This window comes from Rhinolophus sinicus, linkage group LG16 (assembly GCF_036562045.2).
Source record: "Rhinolophus sinicus isolate RSC01 linkage group LG16, ASM3656204v1, whole genome shotgun sequence".
Lineage (NCBI taxonomy): Eukaryota > Metazoa > Chordata > Mammalia > Chiroptera > Rhinolophidae > Rhinolophus > Rhinolophus sinicus.
The window spans coordinates 36,374,831-36,400,221 of NC_133765.1; the positions used below are offsets into that span (position 1 = coordinate 36,374,831).

At 46.3% G+C, this 25,391-nt stretch overlaps 1 protein-coding gene across 3 annotated transcripts in view; it reads left to right on the forward strand.

Annotated features, from left to right (window-relative positions):
* Nucleotides 1-25,391, forward strand: part of TMEM132B (transmembrane protein 132B) — a 269,744-nt gene that overhangs the window by 100,455 nt on the left and 143,898 nt on the right. For all 3 annotated transcript variants that reach the window (XM_019748802.2, XM_074321105.1, XM_074321106.1), the window contains exon 2: nucleotides 18,709-19,600. In XM_019748802.2, the coding sequence (XP_019604361.2) occupies nucleotides 18,709-19,600 (892 nt within the window). The remainder of the gene's footprint in view (nucleotides 1-18,708; nucleotides 19,601-25,391) is intronic.

Consider the following 25,391-nt stretch of genomic DNA (forward strand, 5'->3'; position numbering starts at 1 on the left):
ACGTCCCAGGAACATATGGGTAAGGTAAAACCACAAATGTGTGAAACCTGGAGAAAAGCACAACATCCCAGCCGGCAAGAAGACTTTTGAGTTCTCATCAAAACCTGAATGTTTTAATGCATTGTCGAGTGGGGTGGCTATGTGAGAAGCCTTCCCAAACCAGGCTGCTGGGAAATGACATTAAATGCACCCCGTTTATGGAACCTGGAGGGATTTTCCACTGCAGCCGACTTGTTTTGGTTCAGGCTGTTAGGAAGAAGTGGCAACATTGGAGAAATGATTAGAAAGTGATCTGTCAATATAGTTATTCATTAAGCATTCAAAGGATTGTTATTTGAATGCATGGATTGTGGCATTTGAAAGTCATTGATCCGACAGTTGACATTTATGCAAAGAATTCCAGAAACCCAGGGATTCCGTTATCTGATCTGAAGCGGGCTCATTTTTTATGATGCAAAAAAGGCGTTTGCTTTCTGTATTCTTCCCCTTGTCCCTTTGTGTGTGTGTGTGTGTGTGTGTGTGTGTGTGTGTGTGTAAAGGACCTTTCTGGATTTTGTTCCCAACTTTTCAGTTGGAACTTTCTGGCTCCCGTCTTGTGGTGGTGGTTTCTCTCCTTTAAACACAAGCCATGGAACCTCACAGGGTGTCACGGATTCGTCTTTCATGTGCCTCATGGAGTGAGTCGTGTGCAAACCAGAATGGCCTTGACCCAGCCTCTCAGACCGCGTCTGTAAGGACCTAGTTTCTCGCCGACTTCCGGTCTGCTGTCCATGGTGCTGACCTCTGCAGCGCGGAGCCTCCTGCCCGGCATAGTGACATCCCTCTGTGGTGCCTGGGCTCTCATCCTCACACCACACTGCTCCCGGGATGAATGGAGGTCTCTTTGGGGCGCCTCTGTGCAAGTCCAGAGATTTTCTTTCTCTGTTAGTGGCCAGCACAGGGTCACAGCCCATTTATGACCAAGTCGCCAAGGTTTTCCCCAAAGGGAGAGAAGAGAAATAGGTACCGGGGAGGCAACTAATGCTTGATAATAAGCAAAAGACTCAATGGTGCTCCGGCACTTGGCCTATTCCTGTGCCTTTGAACATAAGAGGAATCATTTTGTGATCTGTTCATGGCTTTTGGGGAGAATTACTCCTTCCTTGCGTGATTGGTCTTGAGCTCAAGAATCTCTATTTCAACATTTCAGATTCCGCTGTAAAAGCTACCTACCCTCCTCGTTGACCTGTTTTCAATAACGACGGTATGAACTCAAAATGGAGCACGCACTGACTTTCTGTCGTCATAGCAACCCAGGTGGTAAACATCAGCTTTATGCAACATGAAGGGGGTGGCAGGTGTTAGAAAGTGGGGGCATTTGAGCAAAGCTGAAGATTTGGTGCCCGAGTCTCAGTACAGTCTGCAGGAAATATTCTGTGGAGTGTCTGTCTGGGAAGGACACCACTTCTGTGTCCCCCCGGGGACAGCTGAAGGGAATGCGTTGGAGCCAGCAGGAGAGGGTTTGGGACCAGTCCCACGGGGAGGGTCCTGTAAGTCCTATCTGATCCTCCCTTTACAGCCACGCGTTTTGAGAGAGCTGTCTGTTCTTGATGCTTCCCTTCCTTGGGTCCTGCTCAGTCCTCCCCACCGTCGTCGTGCTTCTCGCCGTCCCCTCTTCACCGGAACTGCCCACAGAGGTCATCAGAGCTGCGGCCAAATGCTGGGGTTGCCTCTGGGGAATGGCGCCCTCCTTCCCCCAAGTTTCCCCATGTTCCACTGGCGTTTCTGACAGCACACGCACTGCTTTTCCTCCCGTCCCTGGATGGCTTTCTCTCCTTTCCTGCAGGCTCCCTGTCATCTGCCAGCTCCCTGCACGTTAGGCCTCTCTTGCCACTCTGCACGTTTCTCTTTGGGCCGCTTATTCCAATGACGCCCATCGCCCCCTCCCTTCCGCCAGTGTCCACATCTCTCTCTCACTCCGAGTTCTCTCCTGAGCTTCAGCATCTAACTCGTGACCTCATGGGCATTTCTACGTGGGGGGCTCACATGTACCTCAAACGCAGTATCTTCCAAGCAGAACTCATCACCTTCCCCCAAAGGCTGCCATTCCCTGTCTCAGCGACTGTCCCACCCTTTTGCTCGAACCCAACAAAAGTCTTCTGTCCTTCCTTTCTCAATACCCCATCCCCTGCCGCCATATCTAATTAATTTCCAGGTCCTCTCAACATCTCTTGCATGGTCTCTCCGTCCATATGTTGAAGCCCCGCCCCCAATGTGACGGTATGAGGAGGGGTGCCTTTGGGGGGTGATTCGGTTCAGATGAGGACATGAGGATGGGCCCCCACGACGGCATCAGTGCCCGTGGAAGGGGAGGAAGACATGCAGAGCCCCCTCTCTCTGCCGTGTGAGGACACAAGCAGCAGCTGGCCATCTTCAAGCAGGAGGAGGGTTCACCGCCCACTGAATCAGCGGCACCTTGATCTCGGGCTCCAGAGCCCCCAGAACTGCGAGACAACACGGGTCTGCTGTTTGATCCACGCCGTCTGAGTATTTGGTGACAAAGCCCCGTGCTGCCCATCCCTTCCGATACCTGCACAGCCCCAGGAGTACAGCAGCTCCCTGTCTCCTTCCTTCCCATGTTCCCCAGGGCTGAGGCTGTCACAGTGGTGACCAGCGGGCCCAGACACCAGCGGATTCTCCAACGCAGGTTACCTGTTACCTGCGGAGTCCAAGCTCCTCCCCACCCTTGGGTTTGGGGGTTTGGAGGAAGCTGGAAGCCTGGGCAGGGCCTAAGTGATTCCTGGCTGGATGGAGAGCAGGCCATGGTCTGGTTACTTCCATGGGGAGAGTTCCCTAACAGGCGTCTCAGAGCTGGATGGCTCTGTCCCCAAGTCGCTCTTTGCCAGCACGCAGGCTGGTTTCATCCCTTCAGGGATCGGCTTTCTCAGGTCTTCTCCCCGTGGGCCCCTCAGTGCCCAGGTGGTCTCCAAGAGGGAAGATTGGGGACAGTTTTCCAGTCAGAGACTGGGAGAGGTGTCCCTGGGAGTGACTACCACTGAAGCAGGGAAGAAAAGCCCTTTCATAAAACGGCCAGAATTTGCCTGGAAGGAATGGGACTGATTCAGGCAAAAATCGTCTCTTCTCACCTGGTGACTTGTCAGGGTGCAAGTAGGGGACAAATGGGAGGGGAGCCTGGATTTCTAGCATTTCAGGGGTCGCAGGTGGCCTGCCATTCACGCTGAGTACGTCTGCTGTGGGTCTCGTGGGAACCCAGCTGTTTCTCGGGGCTATGGGGCCCATGTGTTTCCTCTCTTGGGGTACACGGTCATATACTTCCAGCGCATAGGGAAGCTGGTCGTGGTGGGCACCTCCCCTACGCCCCTTTGCTGCCCCTTTGCTCCTGGGGGAGGTCACACCTCTTCTCACTGAAACCCACCTGGATTGTTGGGGTTCTGTTACTTGCCAACAAAGAATGTGGTCACGTGGAGTCAACATACTTAGTCTAATGGTTTGCTGTCCGGAAGCAGTCATGGGTCTTGGCGAAAGTCCCCCAATCGCCCCGAATCTCTGTTTCAGGTCTGGAAACGGGGAACAAATCATCAGCTTCTGCACAGTGGTGATAGCCTCGGCCACTAGGTGGCAGTGTCGTCTCGCACGAGGCTCCTGTTTCTGTCGCGGCAACCGGAGAGGGGAGCCCGGGTCCGGGGGCAACTAGGGGTGAACCCAGTGCCTGAACTGGGGTGTCCGGGGCTGGGTCCAGGCGCTCACACCGCGACGTCGCCCGGGATCTGCCTCTAACTCCCAGGATGCTGTCCTCTGCATCCCTTCGTTCCCAGGCTGACTCTGCCCCACACAGAGTAAGATCTGAATTAAATCTGAGAAAAAAGGGACTGAGATTTCCCCAAAGCTGTTGCAAAGTGATTTTACCGATGACGGGGGTCCGTGGCATAGCCCTGGGGCCAGTGTGGTGAGGAAGGTTCCATTTCTTTCCTCACCTTCTCTGTGGGTTTTATTCTGAGGACTTCTGGGTCATAGTATCAATCAAGATGGATACTGGAGCCCGCCTTTGCTTTGGGGGAAAGGAGGCGATTGAGTGGCAGCAGCCTTGAGACCAAAGGGAGGAAAATAAGCAGAAGCGTTATAGGTTCCAGGAGCAGAGGGAGAAAGGTGATTAGAGCCTGGAGTCGGGAGTCCAGTCTCTTACATGCTGTGTGACTTTTGGCATGTTTCTTGACATCTCTGTGCCTTTGTTTTTTAATCTGTAAAATGGGCATAATGATATTACTTATATAATTATGTCACTTATGTAATTATATAATAATAGTAATAATATAACATTATGAGAATAATATCCTATCTCACAGGATTGTGTAAAGAATAAATGAGTAAAAAGTTAGTGCATGTAAAGCAGTTAGAATAGTGATTAGCACATAGTAGGCATAGGACAATTCCTAGCTATTACTATTATTACTAAGGTGGTGTACCGTTCATCTTTTAACTGCAATACCAGTTATAAATTCAAATATAAGAGCAACTAATCCATATGCAGAACCCTCGAAATGACACAATTCGCATTTTGTAGCTCAGACACGCGGATACGTTTTGCTGCACAGAACAAACTCAACTGTTGCCATTTCACTTGGCAACAGGCACACGTTCTACCAGCTCTCTGCCTTCCGCTCGCTGATGAGTAAGGAAGGGTGGAGAGAGAAGGAACTATTTTCCCCTTTCCATGTTATCGCCATTCAGTATGAGTTGTCAGCTAACATAGGAAAATGACAGGAGCAAGCATAGGATAGGGTTTCTTAGTTGGTTGTGTTTCTTAGAATGTTTTTGCCTTTTTCCTGCATTTGAAGCAGCTTCTAGTTTGAACAGAAGGTATGTCTTCTCTGAGCTGTTTACTCATCGTAGATGCAACACACTTACCTGCCTTGGGTTTGAGTCTTGCCGAACTCCTGTGCGTCCTGGGTCCCTCAGAATTGTGTGCTCATGGGGCCTCCAGAATACGATTTGCAAACAGGGCAGCAAGGACCTGCAGACAAGCATGTTGCTTGTGTCTCCTTTGCTTGTGTGCACGCTTCATTGTCCCATTCGGTCACTTGCAAAGCACAAGTTAAAAGATGGAACTCTTAAGAATTTCAGAGGTGAGGGGCGTGACGACAGAACGTTAAACCAAGCACAGGCCCTTCTTCTAATCCTGGGACCCTGTGCGACTGCATAGATCACACGCCTAGGAAGCCGGCCCATGTACACTACTGTTTTGACACTGCCCGCTGAGGTCACATTTGAAAACTTGACATCCTAAAGTAAACACATTCACCGCGCAGTGGGTGTGGTCTGTTTTGGGCCCCAGGCTCAGATTCTCCAACTTGTGTTTCAAAGGGAGTATGTCAGACTCTAAATAACACATTGTTGGAGGGTCGTTGCTAATATGTCTGGTTTGTGATCCCAGGCATATCCTGAATTTTCTTGTTCAACCTCAGGAATGCTGAGAATAGTATTGGTCGTAGAGAAATCAGCCTTGACTTGATGTAAATCATTGCATCTGGGTCACAGAGGGGATTTTTGTCTTGCTTCCTACCAAGAGCATCCCTGTTCTTGTCAAAATGGTCCCCCGAATGATGATGCTTTGGGCACCACCTCCTTCATACTTCAGGTAAAACTCATCTATCGGCAGGCTCCCGGAGGGTCGTGTGACTGTGGCTGAGCTAATCAGAACAGGCCGTTTCTCTTGCCATAGTGATTGGTTCCGGGATGGGTGTGTGACTTATCAGAGACTAGGAGCCCAAGGAGGTGTTTTCTTCCTGCGACGTTGTGACGGAGACCCTCCCAGTCTCTGCTGGATTCGAAGGGAGGAAAATGTGAGGTTTGGTGATGATAACCTTGCCGTACTGCGGAGATTGAGAGTGAGTCAGCTCCGCTGAGGAGAGCAGAGCGATGGGGGCAAATGCATCTTCATAAAAACTTTTAAAATTTACTTTCAGTGAAATCCCCTCTTTTTGGCATATACCTCTTTGAGTTGTGACAAATGGTAGAGTCTGTAGCCAATACATCCACTGGGGCTAGACCAGATCCATTACTCCCACCTCAGTCCTTTGTCTTGAATGTTGTAGTCAAATCCTCCCCCGCCCCCGCCAATGGCAATCGCCGATCTGTTCTCCATCCCTCTAATTCTGGTTTCTCTAGAACGTCACCTAAATGGAATCACACAGTAAGTAGCCTTTCGAGGTTGCCTTCTTTCATTCAGCACGAGTATTTGAGATTTATCCATGTTGTTGTGTGTGTTCATTTGTTCTTTATTGCTGCCTAGTATTCTATCCAGTGGGTGAGCCATGGTTTAGCCATGCACTAGTAGAAGAACATTGGGGGCACTGGTGATGACATTGCCTAAATCCCGAATCCGGCCAGCCCGGAAGCCAGCCCACTCCTAGCCTCTCCAGCTATGACTGCTGTCAAATTCCAGTTTTGTTTAGATGTGCGTGGTATGGTTTGCCGTGATTTGAAAGACTCATTTTTGCTGTTGACAGTGACAGGACGAAGGGAAGCCTAGTCTGAGTTAGTAAGAGGCCCAGAGCAAACCGCTCCACACCGGACATTCCTGTGCTGCGTTCCCTCATGGGGTGTCCCTGGTGGGTGGTCGGAGGTGACACCACTGGGCACAGTGGGAAACGGAATCTCAGACGGATGAAGTGGCTTGTCTCTGTACTTAAACTGAACCGATGGCAGACCTGGGACTGCAGCCCAGGTGTCCTCTGCTTCTTGGAAGCCCCAGCTGCCTCTAGTCAGGCAGAGGCAGAGCTGTTAGGGTGACTTAGCGAATTTCCCTCTTATTTAAACCATCTCGGAGGTGTCCGATTTAGAATAAATATAAATGGAAATGAGCCCAAGGTCATCACCGTTTCCTACTATTTAACAGCTGACGGTGCCTGTAGGAGGTCAAAATGACAGTCATTAAGACCTGGATAATCCGTTTAATAACGCTCTCGCTACACCTGGCGCCTCACGGAGAAACCTCTCACATTGGCTCATGGGCTCTTCACTTTTGTTTCCCCGAGTGTGTTTATGCCCATGTTTCATTGGCCAGAACTCATCACATGACCACACCGGATGCAGGAGAGGCTGGGAAATTCCCAGGCTGAGCAGCATATGCAATACAGCCAATGGGAAGGGCTTTGTTGTTGTTTTTCGACAGGCAGCCATCTCTCCCAGACATGATGCCTTCCTGTCTAGGTTACGGCCACTCTGCTCACTCCCACACTCAGATTTCCGACAGTCTGTTCGGTGCGGTCCTTCCCTGCTCTGCTTATGTTGAGTGTGGGCAGGCACCTGTGTATGGAGAAAATAAAATGGTGCGGCATGACTTTCACAGGAAGGCGACGGTGTCCCATCCCTCTGGATTTCTGATCTCCCAGCCCAGCCGGTCACGTCCTGCCACGTCTGCTTTTAGTTCTTCCGCTGATACTTTCTATAATTCTATATACTATTCCCCTCTCTCTGCTTTTTGAATTAACACATGTAGACAGCAGTGCTTTCTACCTAAAAGAGGAGGATTTAGTTGCTTGACATACCTTCTCACTTTCCTTCCTTCCCAGTTAGCATTGTATTTGGCTGCAAGTAACAAAAACCCCGGCCGCAGTGCCTTAGGCCAGTAGGAGCTCATCATATTTTATTTGTCCTTTAATCTGTTGTGCTAGCTCCTTCTGACTTCTGGCATTGCTTTGTTAGTGTGTAACTTTGCTCCCCATGGTGGCACGTGGCTGTTCCACCTCCATCCCCTCTTGGGATGTGAGCACAACACCCATGCTTGGACGCCTGCCATGTCTCTCAAGGGTTAATTTGGTTTCCTTAGAGAAGAGCTGAGTTTTGACTGGAGACAAATACAAAGCATTTTGCTTTTCACTCGGAGTGGGGACATGGAGAGGAGGTCTGCCTATAGTGGGTTCCCGTCTATAGAATTTGGTCAGTCCTCTGGCTTTCAGCTATATGTTCACCCCGTCCTCACTGTATGTACCCCCACTGAGTCAGGAGCCCCCTGGGGACCCAGTGGGCAGAGCAGCCCCTAGGCCCTGTCTGACACACACAGAACGTTCTAGCTCAAGGCTTCCTCTGCTATCTTGCTCAGGAACACACTTTCATCCATAACTTTGTGGAAATATTTTATCCTCCGATGGCTCGCCTCCATTTCTCTGGACCTTTTTGTATTTTTATGCTTTTATTCCTGTGGAGTTTCTGTGGAGATGTGAGGAAATGAGTGTACTCAGCCTGCCACTTAAAATCAAATTCCATATCTTTATTTTTAAGGGAAAATTGCCAGTATTTCTCTTAGATCGAATAAGCAAGACTTGTTTATTCTGCACAAGTTGAAAACCCTTAAAAAATCGAGCAGAAACTTGAGAGGCATCCATCACATCACCCCCGCACGCAGACCTTCACCTTCAGGTCAGAATTCAGTTGGGTTTTGAAGGCATGGGCAGCTTGATGAAACACTTCTGAAGTTAACCGGAAGGCAAAAATGGCAGGACTAGCTAACGGAGTGTTGGTAAAGAATAGTAATCTTTCCGTATTAATGTGCTAGAGTTACCATAGCAAAGTGCCACAGACTATGAGCTCACACTCACCTATGAGCAAAGAAACGAAAACCTCACTGGATGTATAGGGTTTGTGTCCGTGACGCTGGCCTTCTGAGCATTGAGCTCCCGCTCCTTTAGCTGACCTCTGCGTGGCTGACCCCTTAGCCTCTTTGTAGGACCACCAGGCAGTTGACCTTCAGGCAGTACAGAGAAGTGGAAAGGCTTTGCGACTGGACAGAGCTCGTTTGAATCCTAACTTTGACCATGTTCATATGACTTAATTTCTCTGTGCCTCAGTTTCATCATTTTCCAGAAGGGACTAAGACTACGCATGTCACAACTGCTGTGATAATCAACTGATGTAGCAGGTAACGATGGACAGGTGTGTTGGTGCAGAGCACGTACTCTGTAAGTGGGATGTTTCTCCTTTAAGTGCGATTTTCTCCTCCTCGGTGAGAATCGCAGCTCTTTGCTTGGCATAGCTAGCAAGCAGCTAGTGACCACAGTGAAGTGACATTTGAGAAGGAAATGGAGGGATAACGGGATCGACAAGTGATTCGTTAATATTAATGGTATCTATTGACAACCGTGGGAAGAAGCCAAAGACAGACTGCAAAGAAACACAAAGAGATTTAGTCTCTCAAGCATTCAACCAAGGCCATCTTGATTGATGGACATTCATACAGCAAATATTTATTTCGTTTCTTCTGCTAGGTACTGGAGAGCCAGCAGTAACCAGATGTCATGTCTCTGCTCTCATGAGTTTGAATGCTAGTGGGGAGAATGGATAGTAAATAAGTAAACAAGAAAAAGTACAGGGCTAATTTCAGATGGTGGTAGTGGCTTTGCAGAAATATAACAGGATGAAGCGATTAGTGACTGGGTGTATCAGTCAGGCTTTAGCCAAGAAATAGAAATCACTCTAGTTATTTCAACAGAGGGAATTTGATAAAAGGAATGAGTTGTTTGGGTGACGGAAGATCTGAGGAACCAAATCGGGCCTGGTAAAGCACCATCTGGGAATGGTAAAGCAATCCAGAAGTTAATAACAGCAGGAAGCTGTTACCACCTCTTGGGCTGGAGGGACAGAACTACCACCTACAGGGAGTTGTGTCCATGGTGGGGGCCCTGTATGGGGCTGGGATCACAGAAGAGACACAGTCTCTACAGGCAAATACTACAGGGAGGAGACAAGGGAAGAAATGCCCTCTTCCCACCCTCCATCTTCCAACAGAGCTTCCCATTGGCTGACCACATCCAGCAGCCAGGGAACAAGGGAGCTTGGGAAATGTAGTTCCCGGTAACAGAGAAAACAGGGCAGGGCTGGAGTTGCTGGTCACAGAAGCCCTCCCAGAGCTGAGAGATCCTGACAAGAAGGCGCTGTTCTGCTCACATGGGTGGTGAGCTTCCCTAGCAAGTGCATAGTGCAAGGAGACAGACACAAAGATGGCGCTGAGTGAGGTGGTGGAGCTAGATGGGAAAACACTAGGTTGCAGAGAGCGTGAGGATCTTCTAGACCCTGCCTGTGCCCCAGAGATGACACTACTGCACCGTCCTGATGATTATGAAAGCTTACGAAGGCCTTCTTCTAGCTACTGGCCTCCAGGGCTATGACATCAGTGGGGGAACCCAGGTGGTGCGTTATCAGGTGTTAGGGCCACACTTCGACGGGTCAGTGAGGAATTTCTCTTGCTGGTGGTTTCCAAAGACCTGGCCACCTGGTCCCTTGGAAAGAGAGCCTTTTAGATCTGGCTGTCCATGCCTGCGTTGTGCTGTGTGAGTTAGAAAACGAGACTAAGCTGCAGGAGTGTCACGGGGCTCAACTCTCAGGTGGGTGACCGGTAGCCACATACTGGTCATTAGTTTCCAGGTAGGGCTGGCGATGCTCGTGAACGGTGAGTCTGTGGGGTGTAGCGGGTTCACACTGCACCCCCCTGGGCTCAGGGCCACAGGTCCCACCTGTCCTGACCAAGGCACATGCCCATGAGTATCTTGTGTGTGCCCAGCACAGCAGAGATGTCTGTCCATGCACGTGGGGTCACAGGGAGGTCCAGCGCGCCGTGGGTTGCTGCATTCTGGGAGGTTGTCAGTTTCCCCCTGAAACTCTCTTTGGGGCCTCCCTGGGGCCATCTGCTATCAGGGTTGCAGGTTGCAGCGTCCTTCAACCACAGAGCATACCTGATACACTTTGTGTTCTCAGTGAACCTGGACTGGAGTCTCTTCCTGGCTCATAAGGAGGGCAGCGGAGAGAAGCCTTTTCAGCTGGGCCTCACCACGGCCCCCTCATTTCTTGCTCTCAGGACCCACCTCATTCAGGCAGGGGGTGAAAACTCATCTAGGAAATCAGTAGACTGCATGAGGGCTCCTTTCTCAGTCAGAACTCCGGCCACCTGGTCTACCTGCCGGTGGGAAAAAGAATGGTGCCACTCTATGAGATTTGGGGATTAAAGGGGGGCGGTCAGCTTTTCAGGCCATGGATATATTTCCCAAGGCACAGTCCCATGGCTTCCTACAATGCTCCAAGATTCGGATGTCATATTTTATTGCAATCTGGTTCGAGGACTAAATGAGACCCTGGCAGCTGATATTTATGGCTTCCCATATAAGCTTTCAGACAAAATTTTACTGCATTTTACTTGAGTTATGGTGGGACAGGACTGTAAACCCGTTATTTCAGATGAAAGGGAGACTTTGGCCACCATAAAGTGAGAAGGCACAGCTTTAACTTTCTTGTAAATTAGTTTTTGAGAGGTATAAAATATTGACACAAATGAAAAGAAAAAAAACAAAAACAGTTCACAATGAAAACAGAGCACATTAAACTTTGCATTTATTTCAATTGCCTTTTCCACACCTGGAAATAAGTCAGAATTTAAACCTTGCCTTGGGCTTTCTCTGAATTTTATGAGGAGGTAAAATGTGAACCTCTCGCTTCCAATCTGAGCCTGGCTGGCTGCATGCCCGTTTGGCTGCACTAAAGGGTATTGTCATGCTGCTCCAGGCAGATGTTCCCCTGTCACCAATTAATTCATGGGCAAGCTCACCTGGAATTACATTTCCTGGATTGGCGAGGGGGAAAGAAACCAACAATAAACTAGTTTAAGTTTAATCTAGAACGATGCTTTTGCATTGCTTGACATTGTCAAAATACCTACTGCCCCTTGGTGGGGGCAGCGGCTAAAACTTTTCTTGACATGAGGCTAATTCTTCAAAGTCATTTCTCCCTCCTCTGTCTTGGATGCGAGTTCTGCCTAATCGATGGGATCCATTTAGAAGGAATCAAGTCTATATTATGAAAGTGAATATATTGTATGCATGTCTCTGTGTCTATGTAATATATATGTTATGTGCAGATATGCAGAGGGCACCAAAAAATGGATACACATTTTAAGAAAGGAAAAAAACTGTATTAAAATTATAATACACAATATATCCCGACAACAAAAGGTGAATACAGGTCACGTTTGACTTCTGCAATTACAAGAGGTGCTCAAAGTGGTTCCCATCAGTGTAACTTGAATACAGTTTTTTCCTTTCTTAAAGTGTGTATACATTTTTCTGGTGCCCTCTGTATATATATTTTAAGCAGGTTTGGGATAACCTAAAGTTTTGATGTCTGCTTTTTCACCTAGCATGTTGTAAACATTTCCTCATGCTTGTACAATCCTGCGTACTTGTTGAAATCATGGTTTTGATGACCTTTTACTGTCTCACACAGTATACTCGTAGCTTGAATCATTTACTTAATCATTTCCCTAATGATGGGCTTTTAGGGTACTCCCAGCGTGTTGCTGTAATAAATCATGCTCGTGACGAGCAGACTTGCACATTAATCTCCTTCCCGGTTTCTTGGTTATTTCCTCAGCATGAATTCCTAGAAGGAGAATTACTGGAATGGGCAGTTTTAAGGGTCTTAATGCTCAGGTGTGTAATTGCTTTGCGTGTGTCAGCTGTGCCCTCCTCCAGCCTTTGCCAGCTCCTTGGGGGCAGAAACCACATGTGTCTTGTCCCTGTGACGTTCCCACATGCCACAGGGCTGGGAACATGACCAGTGAGTAGTAAACAGAGTTAACTGTCGGAGGAGTGAACAACTACTTAATCTCGTCCTGCAGTAATTATCCAGCACGAGATCTGCCCTATCGATGCCACTGAGAACTTGCTTCCTTTCCCTTTCTTTCTTTTGCAGCTTTGAGGTATCACTGACATGTAAGCTTGTGTAGATGTGAGGTGTGCAAGTTGCTGTCTTCATATGTTTCTATACGGAAGTGATTACAGTCGAGCTAATTAACTTGTCCGTTACCTCTGCGTAGTTACCATGGTGTGTGCGTGATGAGAAGATTTAATTCAAAACCTACCCTTTTAGCAAATTACAGGACACAGCACAGGATTGTTAACGATTTCACATTGCTGTCCATTAGATCTCCGGAAATTATTCCTCTTGCATAACCAAAACTTCATACTCCTTGACCAACATCACCCCAGCCCCTGCCCAGCCCCTGGCAACCACCATCCTCCTACTTTCTACGTCTATGAATTTGACCATTTTGATTCCGCTTGTAAGTGGGGTCATACAGTATTTTGAGGAGGACTTGCCTTCTGAATGCCTTCTTAGAGGAAGGAAATACCAGCCCCGCCGTGGTTGTATCTTTTCCACAATCTCCTAAGTACAATTTTGTCATCCTCTGGGAAAGCAAAGTTCACCAAGGACAGCCCTGAAAAGGCCCCCAAATAGTTAAATCCATAGAAAATTGTGTTGTGCAGAATTTGTAATCACTGCAGAAAACACGTATCAGGAGTCAAGGCAGTGGGATGGTATCTCTTTGCCTGTTTTCCTCTAGGGATGTGACATTTTAAACACCGCTATCAGGTCCCATTTCTTCTTTCACAGGTTGGACCCAGGGGCAGAGGTCTGCTTTGGGCAGGGAAGACCCCTGTCAGTCCCTAACCTGACTTACTGACCCGGTTCTGGCTGGGCTGTCCTTAGTTTGCAAAAGCTTGTTGGCTCTGGGGTCTGTTTTCCCATTTGAAAAAAACACATATTAAGAAACACACACACATGTACATACAAGTATATGCATACATCCACACATATACATGTATATGTATATGTGCATATTTAATTTAATTTTTAAAAATTAAAATAATTTCAATTACAGTTGACATTCAATATTTTATTAGTTTCAGATAGCATGGTATCTCCGACTTTGTTCTTCTTCCTCAAGATTGCAGTAGCGATTTGGGGTCTTTTATACTTCCATATTAGTTTTAGGATTATTTGTTCTAGTTCTGTGATTAGACATTTATATAACTTATGAAGTGATCCCCCCGTAAGTCTAGTACCCAGCTGACACCACACATAGTTGTTACAGTGTTATTGACGATATTCCCTGTGCTGTACTTTATTTCCCCGTGACTATTTCCTAACAGCTTGTGTTTCTTAATCCCTTCACGTCTTTCACCCAGTCCCCCAATCTCCCTCCCATCTGGCAACCAACAGTTTGTTCTCTGCATCTATGAGTGTGTGTCTATTTTGTTTGTTCATTTATTTTGTTCTTTAGATTGCACATATAAGTGAGATCATATGGTATTTGTCTTTCTCAGTCTGACTTATTTCACTTAGCATAATACCCTCTAGGTCCATCCATGTTGCCACAAATGGGTAAGATTCCATTGTCTCTATGGCTGAGCAACACTCTGACATATGTATGTACCACATTTCCTCTATCTATCCATCCATCGAAGGCTGCCCCCATATCCTGGCCACCGCAAATAATGCTACAATGAACATAGCATGCATATGTCTTTTCAAATCAGTGTTTCAGATTTCTTCAAATAAATACCCAGAAGTAGGACTGCTGAGCCACATGGCAGCTCCATCTTTAATTTTCCAAGGAACCGCCATATTGTCTCCCACAGTGGCTGCACCAATCTGCCATCCCACCAGCACTGCATGAGGGTCCCCCTTCTCTACATCCTCGCCAACACCCATTGTTTGTTGATTATTTGATGATGGCCATTCTGACAGGTGTGAGGTGATACCCCAGCATGGCCTCAATCTGCACCCCCTGATGTTCAGTGACACTGAGCATCCCCCTATATGTCCATTCGCCATCTGTGTGTCCCCCTCAGAGAAATGCCCATCCAGGTCCTCCACCCATTCTGTGATCGGATTATTTGTCTTTTGGTGTTATGTTGTATGAATTCCCCATACACTGTGGGTATTATCCCCCATCGGATGTATCACTGGTGAATAGCTTCTCATTGAGTACGTTGTGTCCTTGTTGATGATTTCCTTTGCTGTGCAAAAACTTCCCAGTTTGATGTAGTCCCATTTGTTTATTTTCTCTTTTGTTTCCCCCAGCCAAGGAGATCCATTAAAAAAAAAAATCACTAAGAGCAATGTTAGAGAGTTTACTGCCTATGTTTTCTTCAGGAATTTTATGGTTTTGAGTCTTACATTTAAGGCTTTAATCCATTTAGAGTTTATTCTTGTATATGGTCTAAGAAAGTTGTCTACTTTTACCCTTTTACACATTATCTGTCCAGTTTTCCCAGTACCACTTATTGAAGAGACTGTCTCTATCCTGTTGTATATTCTTTCCTCCTTTCTCATAAATTAAATGACCATATAGGCATGGGTTTATTTCTGGGCTCTCTGTTCTGTTCTGTTGATTGATGTGTCTTCTTTTATGCCAATACCATGCTGTTTTGATTACTATAGCCTTGTAGTATAGTTTGATATCAGGTAACATGGTATTTCCAACTTTGTTCTTCTTTCTCAAGATTGCTGTGGCTATTCGGGGTCTTTTGTGGTTTCATATAAATTTTAGGATTATTTGTTCTAGTTCTGTGAAAAATGCCATTGGTATTTTGATAGGGATCGCACTGAATCTATAGATTGCTTTGGGTAGCATGGACATTTTAACAATGTTAATTCTTCCTATCCATGAGCATAATATATGCTTTCATATATTTGTATCTTCTTCAGTTTCTTTCTTCACTGTCTTATAATTTTCTGAGCACATTACTTTTACCTCCTTGGTTAAGTTTATTCCTAGGACTTTTATTTTTTTGATACAATTGTAAATGGGATTATTTTCTTAATTTCTTTTTTGATAGTTTTTTATTGGTGTATAAAAAATGTAACCAATTTCTGAATATTAACTTGCCATCCTGCTACTTTACTGAATTCATTTATCAATTCTGATAGTTTTTTGGTGGACTCTTCAGGGTTTTCTATAAATAGTATCATGTTATGTTCAAATAATATTTTAACTTTTTCCTTTCCAATTCAGGTGAATTTATTTCTTTTTCTTGTCTGATTTCTGTGGCTAGCCCTTCCAGTACTGCGTTGAATAAAAGTCGTGAAAGTAGACATCCTTGTCTTGTTCTTGATCTTAAGGAAAATGCTTTTAGCTTTTCACCATTGAGTATGATGTTAACTGTGGGTTTGTCATATATGGCCTTTATGGTGTTGAGGTATGTTCCCTCAATTCCCACTTTGCTAAGGGTTTTTTTAAAATCATAAATAGATACTGGATTTATCAAATGCTTTTTCTGTATCTAGTGATATGATCATATAATTTAAAACCTTCATTTTGTTTATGTGTTGTATCACGTTAATTGATTTGTGGCTATTGAACCAACCTTCCATACCGTAAATGAATCCTACCTGATCATTGTGTATGATCTTTTCATACATATTGCTGACTTCAGCTTGCTAATGTTTTGTTGTGGATTGTTGTATCTATGTTCATCAAGCATATTGGCCTATCATTTTCTTTGTTTGCAATGTCTTTATCTGGTTTTGGATTCGGGGTAATGCTGGCCTTATTATATGTGTATATTTTAATTAACAAAATAATACATTGTTGTAACAAATTTAAAGAAATTAGAAACATAGGTGGTGAAAAGTGACAATCTTTCTCCTTTGGGTTCTAAACACACACAAACAAATATATGTATATTTGCATATATACATATAGAACCTTTAAAAATACACAAATAGGACCATATATGATACATTTATAATGTTTTATACTTAATGACATATTATAGACATCTTTGCAAGTATAATTACATAATTGTATCTCACTTTTCTTACAGCTGCCTTTTATTCCACTGTAAAAATGTATAGTTTATGTAGTCTCCACCTGGTAAACCTTTAGAATGGATTAAACTAGTAAATAATAATAATAATAATAATAGTACTAATAGCAGGTAAAGATGGATTGAGCATTTATGTGAGCCAGCCCTGCTCTAAGTCCTTCATATTTATTAACTCCTTCATCCTTAGGAAAACCCAATAAGGTAGACTCTATATTTATATCCTACTTTGTATGAAGACATTTGAGGCACAGAGAGGCTAAGTAACCTGCTCAAAGTTGCTCAGTGAGAAAGTGGCAGAGCCAAGATTCAAATCCATCCTCTGGTTCTGGCACATCTACTTTAAAAAAAATTTTTTTAAGTTTTTTTTCAATTATAGTTGACTTTCAATATTATATTAGGTTGGTGCAAAAGTAATTGTGGTTTTTGTATTGTTTTTAACCTTTTAAACTGTAATTACTTTTGCACCAATCGAATATTAGTGTCAGGTGTATAACGTAGTGGTTAGGCATTTATATAACTTATGAAGTGATCCCCCGATAAGTCTTATACCCACTTGACAACATATATAGTTACTATAATATCATTGACTATTAGATCGATGTGAAAGTAATTGTGGTTTAAAAGGTTAAACATAATTGCAAAAACTGCAATTACTTTTGCACCCACCTAATATATTCCCTATGCTGTACTCCATATTCCGATGACTATTCTGTAACTGCCAATCTGTACTTAATCCCTTCACGCCTCTCACCCAGCCTCCCACCTCCCAACCCGTCTGGCAGCCATTAATTTGTTCTTGACATCTATGAGTTTGTTTCTATTTTGTTTGTTCTATTTATTTATTTATTTATTTATTTATTTATTTATTTATTTATTTTCCACACACAAGTGAAATCATATGGTATTTGTCCTTCTCTGTTTGACTTATTTCACTTAGCATAATACCCTCTAGGTCCATCCATGTTGTTGTAAGTGGTAAGATTTCATTCTTTTTTGTGACCGAGTAATACTTCTTTTATGTATGTACACATCTTCTTTATCCATTCTTCTTTTGATTGGAGCATTTGATCAATTTACATTTAAAGTAATTATTGCCATTTTACTGTTTTTGGATTGTTTTTGTAGTTCTTCTCTGTTCCTTTCTTACTGTTTTGCTCTCTTGCTCTTTTGTCTGTTGACGACTTTCTGTAGTGTTGTGTTTGGCTTCCTTTCTCTGTATTTCTTGTATCTGTCTTGTAGGTTTTGGCTTCTGGTTACCATGTGCTTCGTATATACCGAGCTATGTTTATAGCACTCTATTTTAAGTTGATGGTCGCGTAAGTTTGAACACATTCTAAAATCACTGCCATTTTTACTCACCCCTCCACATTGATGTTTCTGTCGTTACTTTTTACTTCTTTTGTGTGCAGCCCATCTGCTTTTAAGTTTGTTTGCAATTCAAAATTGCTGCAGTGAACATCCTTGTAGATAAATCCTTATGCATTCTCACTAGTGTTTTGCAAGGAGAAGTTTCTAGCAGTGGGAATGCTGAGCCATAGCTTCCCCTCATTTCAATAAGCATTATGGAGATGTCTCAATGTCCAAGTAGATGTGACATGTAGGAGTGACGAAGAGAAGCACAAATATCAAAGTAGTGAAGTGTGAACGTATCACATACCACGGTGTGATGTCTGACTCTGTGGTGGGCTAGGTGGGTGGCCAGCTGCTCCCCGTGGAGGGATTGCAGCAAAGATGACTGTGATCCTCTGAGTCTGGTGCTTTGTGAGAACAGGAGGAGGTGACATTTCTCTCTGGGGGGGTAGCTGTTCAGCCACAGGACTACTGACTGGATCAGTGGTAAATGAGGCGCCCTCCACTCTGCCCTGGTTTTTTGGGAAGATTCCAGAGAACACACTTTATGTAATTACAGGACTTTCACTGCTGAGAGTGGGGAGGAGAGGTGTGGCCAGTGGGTGGCTTGATGGGTGATGGGTGGAGGTGGCATTGCATTGACTTCCTGACATATCAGGACATGGCTCTTATTCTTCCTTCGCTGTCCCTTCTCGTGCAGTGATGGAGAGTCGTGGAATTGTGGACAGCCTCCAGAGGTTTTCCTCGCTGCCTGCTTATCTCCCCACGAGCTTCCAAATCACTGACGCAGACGAGTTCTTCTTCCTAAAAGAAGCCAACCAGGACGTCACGAGGAACTCCAGCCTGCAGGCCCGGGTAGAGTCCTTCTTCATCTACCGGGCCAGGACCCCCCCGGTCGTCAATGCCAGCTACGGCCCATTTTCAGCCGAGAAGACCATCCCCCAGGAGCTCATGCTGACCTCCACCGCCTTCGCAAACATGGCCAAGTTTCCTTTCAGCTGGAAGCTGAAATCTCACATCCTGGACAGCTCCATCTACTCCAACCGGCCCAAGGTGCAGACCTTGTTTTACATCACCGGCATGGCCTGGGACGACAGTGACCCTGCGGACAATCTACCATGTGTCAAGATGTTTGCTTTTCCGGAGGCTAGGGAAGTGGCGGCCAGCTGTCGGCTGCAAGGGGACCCGGGGCTGTGCATGGCCGAGCTGGAGCTGCTGCCCGAGTGGTTCAGCTCCGGGCTGGACCTGGAGCCCGAGGAGGAGATCCCGGCCCTGCTGGGCGGCACGGCCATGGAGCTCTTCTTCACGCTCTACCCGGCTGACCAGGCCGGCCAGTGTCCCCTGGTGGAGGACGGCAAGTGGGAGAACAACATCCACTCGGGCCAGGAGGGCCCCCAGCAGGCGTCTCCAGCCCGGGAGAGGATTGGGAGTGTGGTGGTCTACCCGACTCAGGACGACCTGAAGTGGTCCCTGGTGAGCCTGGACGAGAACCTCGTCGTCTCCGTACCTATGAACCTCATCCGGGAAGGGGACACGGCCACCTTTTTGGTGTCTCTGACCAGTGGCTCTGTGGCAGACCACTTCACTCTTAGGTAAGAGGCGTTGCCGGGTTGGACGGGATGGAAATCAATTCCCGGTCTTCAATGAACTGTCAGTTCCTAAGTGGGTGTTGTTTGTATGCTGAGTGCTCAGTGTAGAAAGGACACTTACAAATGTGAAACGGAGACCCATGCAAGACAGTAGAGCAGACAAAGTCAAACAGAATATTTGGGGGTGGGCCTTGGGCATCGGTGTTTTCTGCGAGCTCCCCAAGTAGCCCTGTTGTGAAGCCAGGATTAAAAACAACAGCTCTGAGAGCAGCATTCCAGGCTGGGAGGTCCTACTGCTTCCGCTTTAGGAAGGCTGTGGAGCTGTCACGTGACAGCCCGAACCTATCACTGCCCCCGACGTGTGATCCTATGATGCTGCGTGGGAGGGGAAAGAAACTTTGTAAATGAATTCCAGTTTCTAAGTACATGAAGGAATTTTCTGAAACACTGTCTCAGACCTCTTAGGTTTTTTTTAATCAGGAAAGAATCCTTTGGTAAAGCAAACCAGTTTCTCTATCTGCATAATGAAGAATCAGTTTAGGATTGCTGAAAGTGGGGAACTTCTCTGGGCTAGGGGACAAACCTGTCTTTAGCTTATTTTGCTCACAAAGGTTCCTGGGTAGCAGCAGTAGGATATAGCAGTGTCTCTGCCACATTCCAGCTGTGTGCCCTGGGGCAAGTCACTTAACCTCTCTGGGCCTCAGTTTCCTCAGAGGTAAGTTTCCTCCTGTGGTTGTTGTGAGGACTAATCAAATCAATGAAGTTCTTGGGACAGGGCCTGGTGCACGAGCATCCTCACTGAATGTGGTTTTCCCAGTGCTCAGAGGCCGGGGTGGTAGATGTAGAAATCACAGCGTTGTGGGGCTGGTTTTGCCGGGTGCAGGTCAGGAGAAGTGGGGATTGGCCATGAGCCCAGGGTGGCCCTTCTGATGGTGACCGAGGCTGATGGGCCAGATCATGCCTCTTTGGAGGTGTGCTTGTTCAGAGCCTGCCAATGGGATCCCACGGCTCTGGCAGATCCCACAAAGTCTTAGGAGCCTGCAGGAAGCAGGTTCCTATTTGGAGCCTGAGTGAGTCTTGGTGTAACTGAGTCAGAACTTGGTGTGGTCCCAGCCCTATGCTAGTCACTCCCGTGGGTGGAGGGGCTGGGATGGTCTAAAACCAGTTCTTGCTCTATAGAGATTCTTTCAACACAAGGCAGTGTCAAATTCTTGTTATAGACCAAGAATGGCAAGGGGATGGCTTCCATGCTCCTGCCACTGGGTGCTCCCTGTGCCAGGACAGGCATGACTAATCCACCACAGCACTTCAGCACTCCCTGTGCCAGGACAGGCATGACTAATCTACTGCAGCATTGAGCCCACGACTCCTGGCAGCCCCTACCAATCCGTGTGAGGGGAGGGGTTGATGCTTAACACTAAATTTATTTGCCATCCCTGGTATAGAGAGAACTTTGTTGGGTGAGAAGTTGGAGGAAAGGGAGGATAGATGGCCTGGTGGTCAGGGAAGCCTTGGATCCTGGTTGGGAAAGGCATTTCAGGCCAGGGAAATGGCATGAAATGCACTGGATAACTTTCAGGGAGGACTTAGAATGGCCCAGGCCACATTCTGAGTTCTTCATGTGAGTTAACTCACTAAACTCTGCAGAGAGGTTAACTGGTGACCATAGCCAAATCTGGCCCACAGATTTTTTTTTAAAAAGGTCATATGGCATTCCTTAAAATGTTTAAGCATTACCAATCTCCAATAATAGGGAGACTTCATCTACCATTTTTCTTGGAAAGTTTTGAGATTTGGTGACTTGGCAACAGTGGGCTCTAGTTCATGAGTGTCATTAGATGTATCATGTGTTGTCACCTGTCCCTTCCCAGCTGGCCTGCTTCACTCACTTATTATTATTATTTTTTAGATGGCCTTTATTATGCTGAGATATGTTTCCTTTACTACTAGTTTGTTGAGTCTTTTTAGTATAAATGAATGTTGGATTTTGTCAAATGCTTTCCCTGCATCTATTGCTATGATCATGTGATTTTTATTCTTCATTTTGTTTATGTGTTGGATCACGTTCATTGATTTGCAGATACTGAACCAACCTGACATTCCCAGGAACAAATCCCACTTGATCATAATGTATGATCTTTTTAATGTATTGCTGAATTCAGTTTGCTAACATTTTCACTCCCCTAAGTAATCTGTTTTCACTTATATTAGTATTTAGCGAATTAGTTACTTCATGTAGCACTTAGGGGGGTGTGTGTGTTCACGCTAGGTGTTCAGTAAGTGCTAATTGATCCTGTTATTTACTATAATTGATGCTGCTATTGATGTGTGTGAATTAATACTATGAATTCCTACATTTTAATTTTTAGGTGTGTTTGTGCCAAGTTCTGTGTTAACCCTTTACATGCATTCTCTCTCTGTATCATCACAGGCACCGTACATAGTATAATTCACATCCATTTCACGGCTGTGGAAATGGAGATTCGGGGAGGTTCGGGGTTCCCTGTCTGACGTCATGCAGTGGGGAAGCGATGGAGTTGGGGTGTGGGTCTGGTATGTGCGTTGAGGGCTCCCTTTCCACACCGCTCTTCTGGGGTGTCGGGCCTGTCCAGATGGGGAGAGGCAGGCCTGTTGAAACTTCCTGGGTCAGCAGCTAGAGTTTCTTGTCTTCCTAGATATGACTGTTACTCATTATGCTTTATTTTATGGCCATAGAAAGTGCACTGAAGTTGTGGAAATCAATAAAGATCACCCAAACGAGAACAAACACGGGCCCGTTATTCAGAGCTGGCCGTGGCGAGGGAGTCAGCCGCCGTCATCTGTGCTTGGTGGACACTTGAAGGCAGGCAGAGGCCTGGGAAAGCTCACAGAGGAGAAGTGAGAGCCTCACATCTGCTGGGGTCACAGGCTGTTGACATGTGGAAGCTGGAGGCAGGTTAACAAGAAGCTTGGGGACGCGTTTCCTTTTTCTGGTTGGCTGAGCTGGGAGCAGAAGCAATAAAAAGAGAAGCTGGCAGTCGTGGGCCAAGTTCAGACCTTTCTGGGCTGATGGCTACAGAGGTTGTGGTTTGGCTTTTGGCCTGGTTGCTGCAAGGTAGTGGGTCAGAGTTCTTTTGCTGTACATGGTCTGGCTATTGTCCGTTTGTACATTCAATCTCTCAAAATAAAGTACCGTTTTTAGGCCTCGGGAAATGTGTTATTTCCCAGCATAACTGACTGTCTGTTTTAATCATGTCTTTCTTGAATGAAATATGACATATTTCATTCTGGCTCAGATGTGGCCCTAGACCAAAGTGTGAATGTGTGCAAGATTGGCTGAGATCTAATTTCAGAGCTGAAGATGTATGGAAAAGGGACAGATGTGTGCAATTTTCATGTGTCACGTTGCTCTTTCCGACTGCATGTTGTGGAGGGGCCAACGTGAACAAAAGTCAAATCGGTCACTCTCTAATATTAAAATAGAGTCTGCTTAAACATTGGTACCCAAATCTGACCATAGATCGAAAAGCCGTTTAGCAAAAGGTTGTGAGGCGGGGTTTGAGGTCAGGGGCTGTAGGCAGGGCAATGCTAGATCTGCCTAGCATTGGGACAGGTCTGTTTACACTTCTGGGAAAGTTTGAACTATAAAAATTTCCCCATTCCAAATAGAATGTGTCTGAGGCTGAGAGAGATTCTTGGGAAACTTTATCCCTGATTTGTTATTAGGTGGGTGCAAAAGTAATTGCGGTTTTTGCTATCATTTTTAACCTTTTAAACTGCAATGACTTTTGCACCAACCTAATAGAATGGCTCTTTCTCGGCTCGCTCAGAGATGCCTGTGCTGACCTCTCCTCCTGCCAGGCAGTGGAGCCCAGCGGTTAAGACTGTGGGCTCTGAGGATGGACTGCCTGGGTTCGAATCCCATCTCTGTCACATACCAGCTGTGTGACCTTGGGCAAGTGAGTTCACCTCTTTGTACCACCGGTTTCTCATCTGTAAGTGAGGACCCTTTGTGCTTTAAGTGACAATGAAGTGTCAACTTTGTGCTCAGCTGGATTGTCCCTTTCATTTGGTAACCACCCCATCTGTTTGGTTACCCAGGCCAAACACCTAATAACTGTGACTGACTCTCCCTGCTCTCTGGTGCCCTGCACTGAGCTGGCAGCAAGCCCCGGGGCTCTTCCTTTCCATAGTCCCGAGGGAACTACTCCACTGCTGTGACCGAGGTCTGAGCCGGGGCCCCTCTGGCTGGAGACACACAGGAGCCCGCTGACAGGCCGCTCTGCCTCCACCTTTGCAAAGAACACTTTGGCCTATAGGCCTTGAGAGACTGGCCTCGTCACCTCCTGAGCGTGTCTCCTGTGACTCTCCACCTCACTCCTTCACCAGCAGCCCCCAGTGTTTTCAAGGACCCCCCATCCCTGTTGAACACTGGACCATGCCCACCGCCTCTGTCCTGCTCTGGCTTTTCTGACACACCCCGTTCTTTATGTTAATGACATAATATGTCATTGTTTATGGTCCATCTCTTCCTGCTAGAACCTCAGGTCCGAGAGGGTGGGGACTTTGGTCTCCTTTGTCCTTTGATGTGTCCTCAGGATCTAGCACAGCACCTGGCACATAGTAGGTGCCCAATAAATGTTTGTTGGATGAGCGAACGAAGTTGGAAGTATTACAAGGCGTTGTTTCTGGACAAAGGGTATGAATTGTCAAGACTATTCATGATGTAAATAAGTGGGAGTTTGATAAATATTGAAAGTTAGGACACTTAGGGCATCAGTTCTGGCAACAGGGTCCTCCTGCCTGTGATGTAAGAAGTGAGGTATCTTTTGGAATCAGACAGCGGGCTGTCAGTGTATCCTAAACCTTAGTAATTCACATACCACCTTCAAGATGTTTTGTTTTTGTTTTTGGTCATATCAGATGCCACCATGTCCTACCTTCATAAGTTGTCACACCCACATGCAGAAAGGACAGTCACGATTCCAACCAGGCCTGTCCACCTCAGAGCCCCTGACGGTCTCACGGTCCCCCATTTCGAATGCTAATAATCTCAATGCTTACTTTCACACTTAAATAAATAGCAACCTGTTTGAGGACTGTTCCTCTGGTGGATCCAGAAATCCAGGCTTTATTAACTTTTTTTCCCAAATAAAAATCAGATTTCCCGTGAGGAAACTGCATAGACACAGATGCTCTGAAATCTGCAGTCTTGGGGCCCAGATCAAGTCCACAGCTTATGGCGAAGATTTCGGCGGAGCCTGGAAAGGAAGGCAGGCGATTTCCAGAACAAACCGTAACCTGCACAGCATATGTAGCTGGTTCCAAATGTTATCCGCTGTGTTTAATGAGCATATGTCCGTTAGTTAGCACCTGTAGCCCCGAGTCTGCCTTGTTTTTTTCTCCCAAGTGCACTGGAGTCTTAGAGCTCGGACAGAGGCTGGCAGGGAACCAGGGTCGGTCAGAGGCTTGAGGATTCCGGCTACAGAAGGCGATTGTGATCCGTGTGGAGATTTTCCCTCAGGTCACAGTTTTGGAAAGTTGGAATACAGCTGGATTATGGCAGTGGCTGCAAGTGGAGGGAATACTTAGTTTACTTGGATGCGGTATCGCTTTAACCCTGAAAGTCATGCTCGGAGGTTGGAATGCTATCTTCAGGGCTATCTCACAGACGAGAAGCCCAGCCGTGCCTGCCACCCTCTGCTCTCTAGGGTACTCTCCTGCCCAAGGGCAGGGGGCAGAGGGCGGCATGTACCAGCAGTTACAGTGGCCGTTCCCACGTGTTTGGTATTTGCAGCAGGGCTACTGGTCTGCA